The sequence below is a fragment of the Phyllostomus discolor genome, chromosome 4 (assembly GCF_004126475.2).
Source record: "Phyllostomus discolor isolate MPI-MPIP mPhyDis1 chromosome 4, mPhyDis1.pri.v3, whole genome shotgun sequence".
In the NCBI taxonomy this organism is placed as follows: domain Eukaryota; kingdom Metazoa; phylum Chordata; class Mammalia; order Chiroptera; family Phyllostomidae; genus Phyllostomus; species Phyllostomus discolor.
In genome coordinates, this window is record NC_040906.2 from 201,483,357 (window position 1) to 201,502,759 (window position 19,403).

The following is a 19,403-nucleotide window of genomic DNA, read 5'->3' on the forward strand; positions in this document are numbered from 1 at the left end:
CCCCGCCCGTGCCCTCACAGGGGGCCCTCCCAGAGCCGGCAGGCTCGCAGCATGGGGGAGAGGGCCAGAGGAAGGGGGTGAGCCTTCCACACCCCGGGCGCTGCCTGGGAGGAAGAGCGTGGTGGCGCTAAGGCTGTCCTTGTGCGTGTGCCTGGGGAGAACATTTGGGATTTTTTTCACTGCCTGGGGACGAGAGCGAGAGAACACATCTTGCTCATTTCCTAGCGGCCGACACTAGATGTGATCGATTCTCCCCGAGGGAGCAGGTCTCGGAAGTTCTCCTCCTCACGTTCAGCAGGTAAGAACCCGAGGGTGCACATCCTGACCCTGGCGTAAGGCATGCTTGCACGGCTTTCTCTTCTCTGTCTTGAAAGTTGACTGTTTTGCAGCTGAAAAGATAATGCCTTTCTTTCCTGACATCGATCCTTAAGCACTCTTGATGGCTAAGGATGAGAGGGTTTCTCTTGGATACTGGGTGTTCTGTGGCACGGTCAACTTTTCCTTTCTCATCCCAAGGATACGGAGGTCTTTCGAGCGGTCCCTGAAATCATTTGGTCCCTTTGAAGTAGACAGATAGCCGGAAGCCCTAGGGAGATTTCACACACTGACTCTGCAGACTGTGTATGAAATCATCCCTCTCTCTGGAGACCGTAAATAATTGGGTGCTTTGTGACATTTCCTGGGAGCGGTGCAGCACACGCTCGTGCCGGGCTGCCTGCTGCAAAGAAAATGCACAAAAGTGAAGTCATTTTTCCACAAGGTAAGCCGCGTTGTTGTGTAGGTATGTCCGATGAAACACTTTCCAGCTTTGGCTGAAGAATTTTATGTAATTAATTAGCGTGGCTCTGGCAGCGATTATTTTGGTCGTCTGTGGGCGTTGTGTTGCTAGCAGACAGCGCAGGCAGGCAATCTGGAGATGTGCCGCGCGGTCGCCGTGTGTGTGTGCTCTTTGCCACTTAACCACGTCGGAGAGGTGTGTTGTCCTGTGTCTCTTCCCCGGGTGGAACAGAGGGATATGCACTAACGGTGCTGTCGCAGCGCAAAGCACAGGTGTAACTCGCATCTCGTGCGGAACGCGGGCTCACCCACTTCGCCGAACCTTTGGAGTTTTTCCACCTGAACTGCTTTGTAGTTGAGAAGCTAAAGGGAAAGAAAAAGATTATTGGGCAGTTTTTTTCCCCCAGCATTCTCAAATTATACATCTTTCTGGGAGATGCCTGCATTCTTTCCATATCTGTTTGGCTTTAAGATTTCTTTTTTGTGTGTGTGAAGATATAATTTCTTTATAAGTAGTAGCCTTTCTCACTGCTATTCAGTCGATTAATATAATTGTCATTAAAAAAAACCAAACATACTAATTTTTAGATGTGTGGTGTCTGACATAGTCCCTCTGTGGGGGGACAGAGAGCGCCTCTTCCATGCAGACCCCTGCCCTGGGAGCCGACCTGGGACCTGAGGTCCTCGGGGTGTCAGACAGCGGTTTCCCGCAGCGCTCTGGTGGCAGGCAGCCGCTTGCTGTCCTCGCTGGCACCGTGGGAGGCACTTGTGCCCCGATGGTTGGAAACCTGCACCTGTATCCCGGTCCACCAGGCTCTCCCACTGGGTGACTTGGGACCAGGTCCCCAACCTTTCTAAGCCTCTGCATCCTCATCTGCATGTGAAAATACTGCCACTAGCAGCCGCAGTTGTTCAGAGGATCAGGTGTGCCCAGAGCACAAGCGTAAGAGGCTGTAGGCTAAGAGTACCCCTTCTGCATGTGTCTCACAGAGACGGGCGTGTCTGAGGGCCTTGCCCTCTGCTCGCTAGGTCGTGACCTAACCCCTCAGCTGCCTCCTGGAGGTCAGTGCCGGTGGTCGGGTCCTGCTGCGCTGTCGTGTGAGATGTCGTGTGAGTTCTGCAAGGGAGTCCTCTTAGCTGTTTATCGTCTGCACGCAGACAGAGCCTGCCACCTTTTAGCTGGTTTTCCTCGTGCCGTGCATTGGGGAGTGGGTGACCTTTGGGAAAGGGTCCCTTCCAGGGACTAAGGAAAAACAGTGCATGTGAGACAGGCATCACCCGCAGCAGGAGTGCGCTGTGCAGACCGAGCTGCTCAGGGGGACACGGCCAGGCCCTGCGGGTGTTTTGCTTCTGGAAGAGAGGGGTCACGTCAGGGGCCAGGCGGGGGCCCAGGACACAGGCTCAATCAAAGCCAAGCCGAGTTTCCCACCAGCTCTCCAGTGCACTGTGCTCCTTTTCCAACACCACAGTTCCCTTTGGGGGCCTTGGCCAGTCTGTGGGCTTGTTTAAAGGGACCGTGCGTAGTGTTGCCTAGTGTCTGGAAGGCCGTTTGGTCTCTTTGAGGTGAGTCGGATAGTTTTTAATTTCCCCTGGTCAGAGCTTCAGGACATGAGTGCCTCCGCTTCCTGGTCTAGCCTAGATCATTGGGGCCGATGTGTCGGGAGATGCCGGCTCTTCACCGGGTGTGGCAGGAGGGGACATCCCTCTAATGAAGCGCACCGAGTCCTGTCCTCTCTGTTGTCCAGCATCACTGACACGCGGTGTTCAGCGGGGTGGAGGGGTCACCCAGAGAGCCAAGGAGATGACGACAGAAAGAGAAAAGCAACTCCAGGTGTGGGGTGTGGGGAGGGCCCGCCATGAGCAGTGAGCTGGGAGCGTGGGGGCACCGAGAACTGGGAGGTGAGCACTCGGAGCTGTGGCCTCGGGCCAAGAGGTTCAGGGAGGGAAAGCTTGTCCTGCTGAAGGGGAACAGGCGGTGGAATCAACAAGAAGGTAGAGTGCAGGAATCTTTGCACTTCCTCCAAGCCCGGTCCACATGGCTGCAGGGCAAGGTCCTCAGGGCTTAAGTTGAGCCAGGGGCATCCCTGGGCAGAAGCAAAGGGAAGGTGAGCTGTGGCCTGTGGCGGAGCTTTTGGCCAAGTGGGACCCAGGCACACCGACCCTGCCAACAACTGGGGAGTGCTCGGCAGCCCACGCCTTGGCCAGGGCGGCTCTCAGGGCTCCCACACTGGAGGGAGACCAGGCTGGGCCATGGGGACGGCAGGAGGCTGTGAGTTGTTGCCGGGGTTGTGGCACAGGCTTGCTTTGCTCTGTGCCATTACAGAACACATGCGTGTGTAGGCAGCGGAGGCTGCAAACCGGTCTGCAAGGCGCCCTACAAGGTCTCAGCCCTGGGAGGCCTGGGGCCACCACGCCTGTCCCCCTCTCTCCTAATCCATGACCTGGGGGTGCCCCTCTGCTGACTCACGTGCGAGGCTGGAAGGGTTGAGGAGGTCGCAGGATCCCTTTCTTCCTGTTTCCCCCCGGGTAACGGGCTTTCCTGTGCACGGGGCTGCGTCCCTTCTGGCTCTCGCTTCCCCCCTCCCTCCCCCGCCCCTCAGCGCTCTCCTCTGGCCCCTGCGTTCCCCTGCGCCTCCAGATGTCCCCTCTCCATCCTGGTTTACCGGGGGGAGAAAAAAGCAAAAGCAGAAGTTGCTATCTCGAGTCATCCTTGGAATCACGAAAGGAAGAAGGAAAAGGAGGAGGTCATGCGGAGGCAGCAGTGGACTGCCCTGTGCTCCCTGTGGGCGGAGCTGTCTGGGGGTCAGAGCTGTTGGGGAGCAGCAGGCTCTGGAATGAACTAGCGGGGGTGTGCAGGTGGGGGATGAAGCCCCAGTGCTGATGAACAGTGACACCCCGTGCTTCTCTCTGCTGGGACCATGACTAACAGCAGAGGGACTGCGACACTCCTGGAGCCCAGGCCACACAAAGGTTTGACCTTGACCGACCAGCGATGCTTAGGCACATGCCCAGTCTCCAGCTCGGGGCTTACTTCTCCTGTTTATTTCGGCACAGGCCTCTCCTCTCTGGCCCTCTCCTCTGAAGCAGCGGGGGCCGTGATTTTGTTCCCATCTTATCCGAGATGAGACTTCGGGGGGGTGTGTTTGCAGACAAGGGGCTGAGGTCAAAGACGAGCCACCCAGCTGCCCGCAAGTTGCGTGGGGGGCAGCATCTCCAGCCCGTGCTCCCTGAAATCTCACCTTTCCTTTGGGCGCATGGCAGTGAGGTCAAGGCGGGGCTGGGCAGCACGAGCCCTGGGTTTGATGCTGCTTAAGGAGTGGGCCCCACGCGTCCGGATAGGGCCGTGGGGGAGAAGTCGTGGCACCCCCCCGTCTCGTCCCCACCCTCTGTGGCAGTCAGCCCCCTCCTTCTCCACCTTTCTGGGCTTCCTGGGTTGCAGACAGACAGGTACGGAGACCTCAGAATAGTTGTGCTCCTTCGGGGAGAAGGAAGCAAGGAGTTGAGTCTCTCGGGCCACACCCGGACCCAGCAAATCCTGCGCATATTCCCAGGGGAAGCCGCCTGGACGAAGGGTGGTCTCAGAGGAAGATGACGTGGGTGTTGCCCCAAGTCTGGCACCGAAATGCCTTTGTCCCCGGGCGAGTCACCAGGCTTCTGCGCCTGTGCGGCTGAGGGGCGGGAGCGCCAGTGTGGGGGCCCCTCCTGGCTCCGACTCCTCCCCTGGCCTGCCTTTCTGCCTCGTTCCTGACGGGGCTTTGCTCGAAGTAGCCTTTTCTCCTCGTGGATATGGAGAGCTGCTTAGAAGGAAACCGAATCTCAGAAGCACCCAATCAGATATAGCACTGGTCACTCACTGTCCTTTAGATGGCTCCTGCAGTCCAAGCCTCTGAAGTTCATGGACGTTTTAAGGTGACGGTAACTGAAGGTGAGGATGGTGAGATACTCTCCGGTCTTTTGCTCTTGACCTTGCCCATGAAATCATCTAGAGCGGAGAATCCCGTGCAGGCCGCGGTGACCCTCAGAAAACGGCTCGCGTACGTATGTGAAGAGGGGGCTGCAACCCCAGGGTTTCACTCATGTTCGAGTGTTTATCCACGGATCTCCTCCTCCGGAGTCCAGGAACACGAGGTTGTTAGTTCTGACTCCGAGTAAACATCCGAGTTAGCCTGGCTCCTGCCTTGACTTAGTGGTGCTGACACCGCAGCGTGAGTTATCAGGTGCCTACAATGGGAAAAGCACTGTGTTTGTTGAGTCCAGTGGCATTTTGACCTTTGTTTTTCTATCAAGTCTAATTGCTTGGGTGGGTTTGGCTATTAATACTTTATTTATTAATTTTTTTCACGTGCTAAGAGACACTGAGAAACATTAAATAAATAATAAAGCTGCCTTAAGTGGCAAATAAATATTAGGTCAAGACCAGAAGAGACAGTATTAATGGGGGTGGTGAGACATCCCTGGATTGTTGGACACCAATTGCAACCTTATGTGCTGGTGGCGCAGCATTTTAAAAAGTTTTATTTTCTGTAATTAGTGGAGAAAGCGATTCTGGGGGGGGAACATGCATTTCAGCTTTGATTGCAAAGCAAAATGCTGTAGAACGCCCTTTGGTACGACGAACAGCGGCCTGATGGCCATGGGGGTGGTTTGCATGCTCGGCGAAGGGCGTGATGTGTGTTCGCCTTCTGAGGGCACCGGCCGACAAACGTCACCTTGGCCACAGGGACCTCGGCAAGTGAACTAAGTCTTGGCAGCTGCTCACTGGTTTTGAAGAAATAGTAGCCATGGCTACAGTCTGGTTTTGGTTGGCCACTATTTGGGTGCCGAGAACCATTCCCACCTTACCTTTAGTATTTTGTCAAGAACGGGGGTGGGTGTATGGTCCGCTGTTTGCTCATTCATTCGTTCAGATCTCCTGCACCGCGGCGCTCTCGCTGTTCGCCTCTGGCAAGGGGTCTGGAGTAGTCACGTGGGTGCCCTCTTTAGATGTTTGGTGTATTTAGAGATCCCGGTGAAATGAAAACTGGATACCTGATGTATTTCCGTCTCAGCGGTTGTCAGTGGTTGGTGGTCTCTTTTTTTTTTTTTAATGCCTTTCATTACTCAGAGCGGATCCTCACCTTTTAATCAAGTCCCAGCCCCACAGTCTGGCTGCTTTGACTTGAAAAAAAAAAAAAGTTGTGAGAAGTTGTTCTGCGTCATATTGCAATTTCCTCTCCAGTCCTTGCTCTGAGCGGACTCGTGTGCCACTCCGAGTTCGGGGCCCGGCAGCCACGGGAAACTGCCCAGGAGGGTCTCCCAGGCACACGTGTGGCACCTGCACCGGCTCACCAGCTTCGGACTGCCGAGAGGAGAAACTGGATTGTTTTGTAAATCGGGCTCCCGCTGTTCTTGCTGTCAGCATGAAGAACAGGGCAACAAAAAGTATGTTTGTCACTGATGTGGGAGACAGGAGAACGTTGGAGGTAGGTGCTCGAAGCCTGCCCCCGTCCCCCATTCAGCCTTTTCTCCTTTTCCTTCTCCCGCTGTTGTCGCCGCCGCCTCCTCCTCCCTTATTTTGTTTGTTCAGCTTCCAGCACGACCCTCCTCCGAGGCTTACCTTGCCTCACACTCGGGCTCTCTGCTGCCACCTGAATTCCCCTGCGTTTGCAGAAGACAGATGTCAGATGAGGAAGCTCTTAGATGTGCAATTGCTTACAGTTCTGGCCCGGGCTTTGCACAGGCTGGGAGTTTTGTTGCCAACTGCTTAGAAACCACAAGTGTTTCATAACGTAGCGTCGTCTTCCCACCTCTCAAACTGCTGCTGTGTGCTGGCGTTGGAATTCTCTAGAACCCGTTCCCTTCAGCCACAAGATAATAACCAGAGGAGCGGACTGGCCCGGCCACGTCCACCTGGTGACTCCCGGGGGCAGGATGGAGCAGGCTGTGTGCACTGCCCGCCTCTCTGTTGCCCAGTGAGGTCGTGACCACAGTGGTTTTATAGACGAGTCTCCAAGAGAGAAAATGGGTTATGGAGCCAGCGACCTCAGGCGAGGTTTGAAAACAATTTTCTGTGTCTGATGCCTTAGAACAGTGTCAGCGGACATCCTGCCACGGTCCTGGCGTCCGTGGCATCTTCTGGGTTTGCTTGAGCGTCTGTCTGCCCACCTGTCGGCGCCCTGCTCCTCACTCACCCACCGGGCTCCCCCCAGGGGAGCGTGGCTTCCACTGCTTGGTATTTATTTATTCGTGGGCATTCTCCAGAAGTCTGATAAAAATTGCCAGACCATATATTGGAGAAGAAGTCTTGTCCTGGTTTAAATTTGATTGTTTCATTTCTAGTCTTTTTTTTTAAAGATTTTATTTATTTATTTTCAGAGAGGGAAGGGAGGGAGAAAGAGAAAGAGAGAGAAACATCAATGTGTGGTTGCTGGGGGCCGTGGCCTGCAACCCAGGCATGTGCCCTGACTGGGAATCGAACCTGCAATGCTTTGGTTCGCAGCCCGCGCTCAATCCACCGAGCTACACCAGCCAGGGCTCATTTCTATTCTTTAATCAGGCGTGAGGTTTTAGATTGGTTAGTGACGAAGCCTCAGGTACCTGTGTGTGAGACAGACATTATATTCCAGATGAGATGGTGATTCTGAGAGCATGCCAATAAGGAAAAAACGCTGAGGAACGTCGCAGGCTTGATTAGCACATGGCTGAACCATAGCCCCACACCCCGACAAACCAACACAAACCGAAACTGCGAGCACACAGGCACGCAGGCTGTTGCCGTGCTTGCTCAAGGCCAGTGGCGCCCGGCCCCGCCCGGGCCTGATTCTCAGTGTTTCACACCGGTATGACCGTTTTCCTCTGCAAAGCTACAGTTTTTTGAAAATAGATTCTAAACATGATTTTCAGCTGAACTTTAGAACTGAAAGTCGAGTGATGGGGATGTGGCCGGTTTCAGACAAAGCAGCACCTGGACCTCCTCCTCGCCCCTGTGTTGTTCCTAAGAAGTGGCTGTGGGGTGTCCTTGGTCCGTGACGCCTCATGGGCCGGCAGTCAGCAGAGGTCAGTGTGGCGGGGAAGTGGGTCACACAGGGGACAGGCTGCGGTGGGGGCCGGGGAGCCACGTGGGCTTGTTGTGCATCGTGACGGTTCTGCAGAAGTGGCGGCGAGAGCCTGTGGATGGTGAAACTTCAGTGCTCAGAGAAGTTCCTGGAGAATGCATAACTTTCGTGCATCAAATTCAGTCAGGGAGACCCTTGGCTCCCTGCAGCCCCCCGAATTGGAGCGCCCGCTCCCGCTGTGTGCCTGTCCCAGGTGGGGAGACTGTGGCTGGGTTTGTGCTGGAGAAAGTTACAGGGAGAGGCAGGGGCTGGCTGCTGCGTGTCTCCTTCCTCCTGGCTGAGCGTTGCTGTCACCCGGGGTCAACTCCGGTGGTCCCCATGGCCAGGCCTGTGCCTAGTGACACCCTTCCAGTTTATGTTTAGAGACCGGGGTGTGGAAAAGAGCTGACCTAAGACCCCCAGGTAATAGAATAGCATCAAGGGCCTGGAGGAGCTTCCTGGGCTGCCTGCTGACTGCTCGCGGGGCTGGGTCCTCCGTCTGCCGCCGGGACCAGGTGCTGCCCTACTTTCTGTTTTTCTGGGCTGGGGAGCTGGGAGCCCACCTGGGTTACCACTAGAAAGAGCCTAGGCTTCTTAGGGAGCCGGAGGGGAGGACAGAGGAGGCGGCAGGGGCACGGTCCGGGCGTAGGGGTCTGGCAGAGGTGCCCTGGTCCCAGCTGGACGGGCGTAGGCTGTGTCGGTGTTGCACCCCGTGAGCAGCATCCCCCCCCCCACCTTCGGGATTGCTGTGTCATCCTCCGTGTCCTGTTCACAGTGCACCCGGGACCCGCCCGGAAAATCGGTGGCCGACAGAGGTCTGTCAGGGCTCTAGTCTGTCAAGAATTGGATTAGGATTGGTGTTCTTGACACATTTTTTCTCTTCAAATACAGTGACAGAGAGAGAAAAATAATCTCAGCTCAGTACATTCCAAGACTGTGTGAGTACTCACAGATCTTTCCTGCAAACACAGCTCGGGGATGCGTTGCCCATCACCAGGAGCAGAATCTCAGGCGTGGCTCGTGAGCAGCACTGCCGTGTCTCAGGAAGCCACAGTAAGCGTGGAACCCAGCCGGAATGGCAGTGTTAAAGGAAGACATCCACCACTAAAGGGAGAATTATCATAAACACACAGGTTTCAGTGAATTTATGTCACTGTCCGAACCAGAGTCGGCTGGGGCAAAGTGGAAGGAAGAGAGTAAGAACAGCACTGAGACCTGAGATAAATACCTGGGGATGGAAAGAGGATGCAGGGCAGTGCTGATAAGGAAAAGTCAGAGTTAAGCATATTTTCCAAAAAACACAAAGTGAATCCAAAGATACGGGTTTAGAGACTTCTTTAGCTAGATAAACATATTGAGAACGAAGGTTAAATGATACAAGGTAATCACAGAGAGACTTTAAATATAGGTCTTCACGCCCACGTCCCAGGAAGAGCAAACGGAATCCTCCCAAGCATCCAAAAGCAACACAAAGTAAAAACTGTTAAGAGAATTGGAGTCGTTTTCTGAGTCCTGGAACTGAGCCAGGTGAGCGCACAGGTGTTCTGGTTTTGGTTTGGCACAGTTGAAAGCGAGCTACGTGAGAGGGTTTCCGTCTTATGTGAAGTAAGATGTCATTTGTAGTCTCTAGAACAAGATGTAAAAGTCATTTTTAAATGTATACTGTAACTTACTGAAAAAATTTCAGACTAAAGTTGTATAGATTATCTTGAGGTTTAATTTGGACTTAATTTCAAAACAATCTTTTTTTTTTTTTTTTTTTTTTTTTTTTTACCCTGGGCTCATCTGTTTACATCAGAGGCTGGCAAACTTCCTGTCAAAGGCCAGACAGTAAATACTTCGGACTCTGGCAGCTGCTCGGCTCTGCACCGCAGTGCGGAGGCAGCGTGGACAGCAGGCCAAGGAACGAGCATGGCCCCAGGCTGCTAGAACTTGACCTCAACAGCAGAGGGCAGCCTGGTTTTGGCCCCAGGGCCCTGGTTTGCTGACCCCCGTTCTCATGACCCACCCTTAGCTCACCTGTTTGCGTTTGCTTCTGATGGTGGCAGGTCCTTGCATTCAGGAGTCAGGGAAAGGCTCTGGCCCACGCCCACCTTACTTAATGAGCAGGTCTAACTGCGCCTAACAAATTAGCCTTATCTTTTTTTTTTTTTCTGGGTGAGTGATGGGAGAGAGAAAAGGCAGCACCTGGCACAGGGTCTTGTTAGGATGAGCTGTGTTGTGTAAATTGCACAAAAGTGACATTGCCGCACCCATGACGCTATGGGCAAGAGACACCTGGCTATGCAGGATGCGGCCCTAGCCCCGGACGCGCCCTTGGCAGAGAGTGCGTGTCTTACTCATTCCTGGATTCAGACCAAACTGGAGTTAAAGAAAGAAGCCGAACAGACGGCAGGCAGCAGGCCGGTTTCACGCCGGCTCCGGATCGGCTGCTTCCTCTTGGAGAGGGCGCTGTGGCCTGGGAGCCACGGAAGTCACATGGCCCTCCCTCCAGACACACAGCTCTGGCCTGCCTTCTGGGGGGCGGTGCTGGCCGAGCACTGAGTGTGCGCTGCTCACACGCGCGTGCAGTGCCACACGGTGCCTCCGCCCTAGCAACGGCCGCCCTCCCCTGGGCCTCTGCCCAGACTCCCCTGCTGCTCTGTGCCCCACTCTGCTGCGGCCTGGCCTGCCGGCCCTCCCTGGGCCTCCCCGTGCATTTCCCCCCAGGACCCTGACACACCTGTCTTAGATACTGTGCGTTCCACTTTTTTTAAAACAATTTTTTAAAAGATTTTATTTATTTTTAGAGAGGGAAGGGAGGGAGAAAGAGAGAGAAACATCAATGTGCGGTTGCTGGGGGCCGTGGCCTGCAACCCAGGCATGTACCCTGACTGGGAATCGAACCTGCGGTGCTTTGGTTCGCAGCCCGTGCTCAATCCACTAAGCTACGCCAGCCAGGGCACGTTCCACTTCCTGTTCTCTGTCCTTGTCACCCCTCTGCCTGTCCTCCAGTGTCATGAGTGTAGGCTCATGATATACAGTCTTTCCTCTAAGTCAGTCTCGCAACGGCTCGGTTGGCTGCCTATGGAGCAGCCTGAGCCATAGACATGGGTCACATGGTAGCTATGCTTTTCACTCAGCTTTTATTGAGTGCAGGTTCACTCAACGTAGAACATGAACATACATTAATATCCTACTCACGCTCTAACAGTCTAAGAGAAACACACACACACACACACACACAATATCAGTGGGGGATAACGGGCCCAAGTCCCAGAGTCTCAGTCTGCGGGTCCGGGAGACAGCACGATGGGCAAGGGAGCCATCAGCGTCTTGTAAGGAGGGGTCTCCAGAGCCAGGTGGGCAGCAGGGCAGGCAAAGTCCTCAGTCCAGCAGGGCAGGGCCTCAGCGGCCGATGCCAAGGGAGATCAGCGTGGCGTGGAGCAGCACTTGGGTGTGGACTCGGCTGTCTCAGCTGTGTCTGGAGCCTGCCTCAGTTTTACCATGAAAGGGGTGCGCTCCACCCTTCTGGGTCTTTTGAATAAATGTCTTGACACCCCTGATGCCGGGTGTGGAATTTGCCCAGGAGCCTCTGGGTGGTACATGGCTGTTCTGCTCAACACCCCTGCTGGCAAGTAGGGAATCTCCCCAGGACCCTAGCTGTGGGTGGTCCCGCTCTGCAGACAGGGCTGCTCCGACCACGTGTGCAGATATCTTAGGTGTGTCTCCTTGCCAGATGTGCCTGCTCTACTTAGGGAATTTTCTTTTTGAACCAAAGTGTCATGGCTGACGGACGGCCATTTTGGTTGACTTGGGTGACTGCACTTTGTTTTATGCACTTGATGCTACCTTGACCAGGCCCGTGTGATTTTATCGGTCCTCTCCACATCCATTTCCTCTCCTCACCGTACTCTCGTGTGAAGGTCAGGGTCTCTGCCTTTTGCTGCGTCCTCAGCACCTAGAACAAAGCCGGGCACAGAGGAGGTGCTGAATTTAAAAACTGCTGAACGCATGAAATTAGATTTTTCTGGCCTTTCCTTCAGGGAACTTAGAGGAAATTTATTCTTCGGCACTTCTAAAAATAACAGGACTTGGAAGATGAAACTCCCGGTACACGTTATATATAACTTCTACCCAGCCCGGGCCCGCGCTGGGCCCTGGCGCCGTGCCAGGTCTCTTTGCATGTGCTACCTCATTCCCTCCCCCCCAGGACCCGATGCAGCAGGGCCCCTGCTCGGCAGGCGTTAGCCAAGGCCACACAGCCACATATCACCACCACGGCCAGGGTTTCACTCCAGGGCTTGTGTGCTCCAATCTCCTGTCAGGGGAAAAGTAACTATTTCATCCCTCAGTGGGCGCGTCACACTTCCACGGGAGTCATGAAAAGGGGTGGAGCCCAGGTGACAGTCAGGCGGCACCCCGGGAGTCTTGTCATCACTACATCCCTTGCCATCACCTGTAAGGTGCGTACCCCCAGGTGGCAGGGACCGCCAAGGTGCCACGTCAGGTTGCGGCATGAAACCCCACATGGGGCTCTTCTACGCAGTCCCCAGAGCAAGGGCCCTGCCCCGCTCCCCTGCCCCACCTCCCTGCACGACCTGCTCTCTGGTGGAAGCCTGGTGACCTTCAGTTCCTGGCACCCTCAGTGCACTGGGGGTAAAGCCAGGACCGGAACTTGGTGCTGCTGAATCTCACCTGTGCCCCTCACTCCCCGCCCTCCACCTGAACACGTGCGTGTGAAGTATCCCGACCAAGAGAGTCACTGCTCCTAGAAACTGCTTAGCAGACACACCCAGAGTCCCACCTTTCCCAGCTCGGTGTTTATAACCGCCACTGGGAACGGAGGGTCTGAAACCCAACCAAGGGACTCCTTCAGATGCCATGTGAAACCACGCTCACAGTTACTCCTTTTAGGGGCCCTGCCTCCTTTTGATCCCACGTGAGCCTCACGGTGTCCCCAGACAACAGCTGACCCGTGCAAGGTGAGGACAGAGGTGGTGTCACACTCCAGAACTTCAGCGTGGGCCTCAGGAAGTGCATTTGCTATATGACACATCTCACCTAACATTGACTCTTCCCAGTTAATCCTACCAGAAGTGTTCGCAAAATGAATCCCGATGTTCTGAAATGGCAAGAAACTTTATTTTAAAATCTCGTTATTTTAACGCTGCATCGCTAGGTGTGATTTCTGACATCGCAGCCTGGCAACGCTGTCATCTCACCAGCTGCTATTGAACTTATGGTGCATTTTGTCAGATCTTATTTTATACAATATATGTGAGTTTAATATAGATGCTATAGCTCTGAGGACTGTTTTTCAGGATTGCAAAATTATGGTGTCTGAGATTGTGGTGCAAAAATTCCAGTGGGGAGATTTCAAGTAAGTTTTGGAGTCTGAGTATTATTATCTTAGGCTATTTCGCTCAGTCAGTGGAGGGCCAGGCCCAAACACCAGGGTCTCAGGAATGGTTCCGTCTGCTGCTTCCTGTCTTATGAAGAGCTCAGGCCACACACCGCTGACCTGGCCGTCCTTCGGGGCAGACCCCAGGGACGGGGCGGTCTGGCTGGAGATGGCACTGCTCCTGGGAAACCCCAGCAGAGCATTTGCTGTGCTGAGGGGCAGATCTGTTGCTGTCACTTGGGCCGCACGAGAGTATCACTTGGGAAATTTTAAAACATGCCCCTGCCTGGGACCCCAGAGATTCTGATTCAGTTGATCTGGGCGTGGGAACGTTGTAAAGCTCCCAGACGAAGCCGGTGTGCGGCCAGGGTTGACGCGCTCCCCTGGAGAAGAGGTGGACGGGATTCACCGTGGACTGTTGGGTCACCTAGTGCTCCTTTAGGACGCGGCTCACATCCGGGGGACAAGGTCGCTGCCTTCTGGCCGCACTGCCCTCCCTGGCGTCTGCCACATGTCACCGGCCTCCAGGGCACGACCGAACAGTGTTGGGATTTCTCCAGTAATGAATCGTATGGTTTGGTTGTTTTCGACATGAGGAGACGTTTTGATAGATCAAGTCGCATTCCGTTTGGTGTTTGCTCCTTCTCTGAAAGCGTACCCAGCAGGCACGTCCTCTGACAGGCATTTCCAGAAACGTGCTTGTGTTCACGGTTAAGGGCAAAACCTAGTGGGCGGTGTGTGTGCCCGAGAAGAATCCTTAGTACGTGCGTGTGGTTTGGACTTTGGGAGAAGTAAATTTGACGACATGTGTTTCTACGTCTAGCTGGAGGCTCAGTATACCCGCATTATGGTCGGTCTAACTTTTGTGCCGAGGTTAGCGTGAAAATAAAAGAGAAGCAATTATATTCGCAGAGCCCCAGGGCCCGGGAGTTCCATCGCCGATACGTGTGGGGGCCCCGCTCACACCCCGAGTTGGGCTCCTCACTGGACTCACTTTCCCTCTGCCCCACCGGCTGCTTCTGCAGGGTTTGCCCTCGGGGCGCACTCCTTCCGACACCGTTTCTTCGCCGAAGCCCTCCCAGGCAGCCCCTCCACGGCGCCACTCCGTTCGTCAGCGTGAATTACACTTCTCCTTCGTTGCGCACGAGCTGCTGGTGTTGCTTCCCGCTGCCTGGTCGGTCGTGCCTCCTCTTGCAGAAACGGGCTATTTCCCTGGCGACCGAGCGGGCCCTCCGCTGGCGCCGGTCGGAATGAATCGAAAGACTAGCTCGGAAGATCAGTGTTGAGTTTTACTGTTGGTGCACATTCCCACCAGTTGGAGGCGCTGTGTTGGGAGTGGGGAGGGAGAGAAAAAGGGAGGGGAAGGGTGTTCCGCTCTGTCTGCCAGGCGCACGAGGCTGTCAGGTGACGGCATTGTGTATTACGCGTACATAACAAGTGTGCATCAGGCCACCGAGGGCGACCAGCATGCTGGGGCGGTTGTTCGTGTTCTGAAATATCCCGGCAAAGACAATGAACTAGATGAGTCTGAGGAGGTGCTCTGACGTGTTCAACTTCGTGCCCGAGACAGAGTGACAGATCAGGCATGGAGGCATTGCAACCGGAGACGGTTTTAGCTGAGAGACAGGACGTTGTCAAAGTAGATGGATATTAGTCATTTGCATCGGGACTAAGCTGCTTTCTTAGTCAATAATATTCTCGATGCCACCGAGGAGAACCGAACGCTTGCTGTGAACCAGCCGCTGAGCTGGGCACGCGGGAGCCGTGACAGAGAAAGGCGAGGCCCCGCCCTCGACAGGCGTACGGACCGGCAGATGTGCCGATGGGCTGGGCAGGATGGAGAGAAAGAGAAATGGAGACGTTCTAAATGTAATCAGATGGCGCTCCAGGCACTGTGGAAGCAGCTCAGAGCCCGTCCGTCCGGGACTTTGCACCCGCAGCCTGAGGCAGACGTGCACGGACGGGCTCTCCCCAGGGGGCCTGGCCACACTGGGTGCACGTCTGACCAGGAGCGTGCACTGAAGGCCGTTGGTGCCCCCAGCTGCTCCTGCTCCTTCTTGCCTCTCCATCTGCGTGATTCTGTTCCCACTACCTGGAGTGAGACTGTCCACTTTCCCCTGTCCCTGGGTGAGTGTGGCACACGGCTGCCCACTGCTCAGGGCCGGCTGAAGGCGCCCCCGTCTGTGAGGTTTCCGTGCGGGAGCCCATTCATCCCTCGCTCTGGTCCTCCCCAGGCTTTGCTGTGTTGTCTGCTCCCAATGGGTACCCTCACAGGGCTCGGACCCCTTCCGGGCAGGGACCTCATCTTTCCTATATGTCTCCATCGCTGCTCCCATCTCTGGCTTCCATAACAGCTCAACTTTGGCACTCAACTCTGCTACTTGGTGCAAGATTGCAGAGCCTAAATGGTCAGACTTGAGGGCTGCGGCCAAACCGTCTGAAAGTGGCCACGATGCCTTGCCATTTCTGGGTCTCTGAGGGCTGCTCTGTCAGGGAGACGGAGCTGTGTCAGGCCCACCACCGAGGGGACAGAGGGGGCCAAGCGTGGCTGTCTCTCACTGGGCCCTTCGTGGGCCACAGCCATGATTTTGGAGCAGCCTCGACAGTACTGCACAGGCTGAGCCTTCTTGTCTGGTCTCAGTCCTAAAGCAGCATCTGTCTCACAGCCTTTCTCACGACGGAAACGGATCGGGTGTAGATACCAAAGGAGTGAAAGCTCACACCTCCCCCACCCCCCGGCATCTTCAATGGTGGAGTGGTTTGTGGTGGATGAAGCCATTGGCCCTGGGTCGTGTACATCCCCAAGGGAAGCGTGCTGGGCAAAGGTGGGGACTGTCGCTGTCCTTGGTGGCCAGTGGTAATAATGGAGAGGGTCCTGTACACTGTCCCCCACCTCTTGTCATCCCTCAGAGCGCTGAACAGATCGCCGAGCTGTGTAGGAGTTTTAACGACGCGCAGACCGACAGCATGGAAGGGCCGAGGGAGAGCCAGGACCCGCCTCCACGGCCCCTGGCCCGCCACCTGTCCGATGCCGATCGCCTCCGCAAAGTCATCCAGGAGCTGGTGGACACGGAGAAGTCCTATGTGAAGGTGAGGAAGGTGCTGTGCACCGTCCCCAGCTCTCTCTCTCTCTCTGTGTCCGCGATGGCCAGGGGTACGGCGGCACCTGTGCAGGTTGTGCACCTGCCCGGGGCCCCGCCCTGTGCAAGGAGGAGAGCCTGCCCCTTCAAGAAGGGAGTCGCTGCAGAGGAGGGGGTGGCTGAGAGGGTGGAAGTGCTTGGAGGACTCGGAAAAAATGAGATTCTCAGCTCATTTTGTTACCAAGGTAGCTTTCACTATGGAAACAGATGTTCTAGTTTGTCATTTGCAATCCGTGGGAAGGGAGTCGGCGTGGCGGGGGCGGAGATCGCTTTAGGCGGCGAGGGAAGGGCACCAGTGTTTACGAGTATCTGCGAGGCGGGCCTGGGCCCTGCCTGGCAGCGGTCAGTGCCGGAAAGGGTCCCACGGCTCGTCCAGTGGCGGCACACGCGTGCTTCCTACACAGTCACAGGGGGGGCTCTGAGCATCTTCCGAGCCCAGAGAATTCAATTATTTACCTCGGAAGCTCCCTGTAGTGTTTGAGAAACATTCCCCGAAGAGTCCAGGGGCCGGGAAGACCGTTCTTTTGCTTTAAGCACTTACTGAGGCTTCGGGAACTATGTGAAGCTCGCTTGGCTGGCCGGGTGCTGGACGCAGCATGGCACAGGGCGGCGGGTGGGCATCCAGGCGTGTTGCCCCAGTCTGCCCTCGCGGCCTGGGGCAGTCCCCTGCAGCCCCCTCCTCTGGGCTCGGAGGCAGGTCTACCCTTGGAGCCACAGCGATGCCGTGCACCTGGAATTAAACCTCAGCATGCACACACAGGTGCCTATCACCTCCTTTTTCTGCAAGGCAGACCTGACCTTCACCTTTTGTTCACGTCACTGTCATTTCCTCTGGACCGGAGCAATGGCCTTATGCACAGATAGCTCTGGGGAACTCCCCAGAACCCCCTCTTTTGGTCCCATAGCTGTAGAGATGACACTTAACTTCATTTCCCATTATGTCCCGTCCTGCATGTACTGTGGGGAGAGGAGGCGGAATTCCAGGCAGCCCCGTGCACTGTGGGTGTTGGAGGCCTGGGAGCCCTCCTGGCGCCCGAGGATGGTCAGGGGGCTCTCGTCACGGGGCCGAGTCCCTCGGGACTAGCGTTGCGATATTTTACTGTGAGGCCACACGGCATTGGGTGGGCTGTGTCTCCCTGGCGCTGCTGCTGGGAGAGCAGGGACGGAGGTTCTGGGCGAAGTGGACAGCAGGGACCTTCCCCTCTGCAAGAAACCTGCGCTTTGCTTCCTTAGGCCCCAGTGTCACCGCGCCTCGGCTCCCGCGGGTGCTCGCGGACTGCTCGCGGCCTGTAAGTCCCCCCGAGCAGCACTCGCCGGCACGAGGCACGGCAACAGCCTGTCACTGTCTCTGATGCAGTAACCAGCACCCGGTGTCTCTTGTGTGATTCACGCACACATCAATTTTCACGTGTCAATGTCTCTTTGTTGCTGACATTTAACACGGGGTTTTACTTGTTCGTGCATCTAATCTGGATCTCTGCACGCGACTGGGAAATGTGGACGTGTGTGTGTCCTTGAGCTAGGATTCAGTCACTTCTCCCGCCTCCCTGCTCGGAAGCAGCTGCCCAGGGACATGGGGATAAGGGAAGGCCAGCCTGGTCTCTCACTGGGGGCCAGCGGGAGGCACCACAGGCCGGCGCGCCTGCTCCCAGGACGTAGGACGAGGCTCTGGGGGCTTCCGGCGTTCCAGAGTTCAAGGTTTCCCCACCGTGAGACCAGGGAGGCTGAGCAGCCGGCTCGGTAGCCAACTACTCCTGATATCTTAGGATCCCAAATTCTTCTCAATAACTGAGACAAGAAAGAGAAATCTTTTCCATTGCTAAGTTACTCCCCGGCCTTGGCTTCACATAATTAAATAAAAATACCCTTTCTTTAAAGGGTTCTGTAAATACAGTCAACTCCCACTCTGCTGTCCTGCTGGGGCCCTGTTTACTGGACCCTGCACTGTGGCCTCGACCGTAAACTGTGCCTGCTGATGTTTGGAGTTCTCTCCTTGCGTTCGAGGATGGGAGTTTGAAATCCTGTTAGTGCTTCCGCCCCAAAGCGAATGAGTTACCCAGATCCGGTCCTGTCCCCCTCGGCTCCACGCTGGAGCTGTCACTGTGCCTCCCCTCTGGGGCCAGGGAGGCCGCCGGGGCGGCCAGCAGGAGGCCGGAGCTGACAGAGCACCTGGGCAGAACTCAGCCCCCTGCAGGGAGACGCGAGCTCCCGCTGTGGTAGGTGGTCAGGCTCTCGAGAAAAGTGCCACCCAGCTGCTGAACAGGTTGTGGTTTTAACCTCTTTGAATTGGGTGAGCGGTCGTAACCACTTTCAGGGTCGAGTTTCAGCAAGACGTGAGCTTCTTCGTCCTTCCGGAGGGGAGCCCAGAGCTGTGGCCAGGGTGGCCGGCAACTCTTGGGCGTCTTGGGGACTGAAGGGTGAAACACCCTGTTTATGTCTTTCAGGATCTGAGCTGCCTCTTCGAATTATACCTGGACCCCCTTCAAAATGAGACGTTTCTGACCCAGGATGAGGTACATAATCCCCTTCCCTCTGTCCCTTAGGAGATTACATCGATGGAACCCCAAAGCACATCCAAGACCTAAGGGTCTTCAGAGAGGCCCTGGGGTGGCCTCCCGCAGAGCCAGAGTCGGCCTCGGTGGCCTGGAGCAAGGTCGCGGGAGGTTCCCAATGTGGGCTGGGCCTGCCCTTTGTGCAGGAGGTGTGACCCACGATCACTTCTCCATGTGTGGCATCTTAAGGTTAAATCACAGGAATGAGTTCCTTTCTACTGACTTCCATTCCCCGCCAATTTGCATTCCGAAAGTTTGACATCCACTTAAGTTGTTTTAGAATGATCAGGATCAGAGCTACAAATTGCCCATGTAGAAATGACACCCTGTTATGAACACGCTCTCCTTCAAAGGATTTACTTCCGTCTGCTTCTCAGGGGAGGACCAGTGGTTTGTCGGTGCATCCGGGAGTTAGAGTGGGACCCAGGTCTTCTCGGTTGCTAACACCCCCCTCTTTTTGGATCCCGACTTTCACATA

General features: G+C 55.5%; 1 protein-coding gene across 2 annotated transcripts in view; it reads left to right on the plus strand.

The window, feature by feature from the left end:
- Positions 1-19,403, plus strand: part of TIAM2 (TIAM Rac1 associated GEF 2) — a 100,279-nt gene that overhangs the window by 67,896 nt on the left and 12,980 nt on the right. For both annotated transcript variants that reach the window (XM_036024931.1, XM_028508639.2), the window contains exons 14-15: positions 16,144-16,323; positions 18,818-18,886. In XM_036024931.1, coding sequence (XP_035880824.1) covers positions 16,144-16,323; positions 18,818-18,886 — 249 coding nt within the window. The remainder of the gene's footprint in view (positions 1-16,143; positions 16,324-18,817; positions 18,887-19,403) is intronic.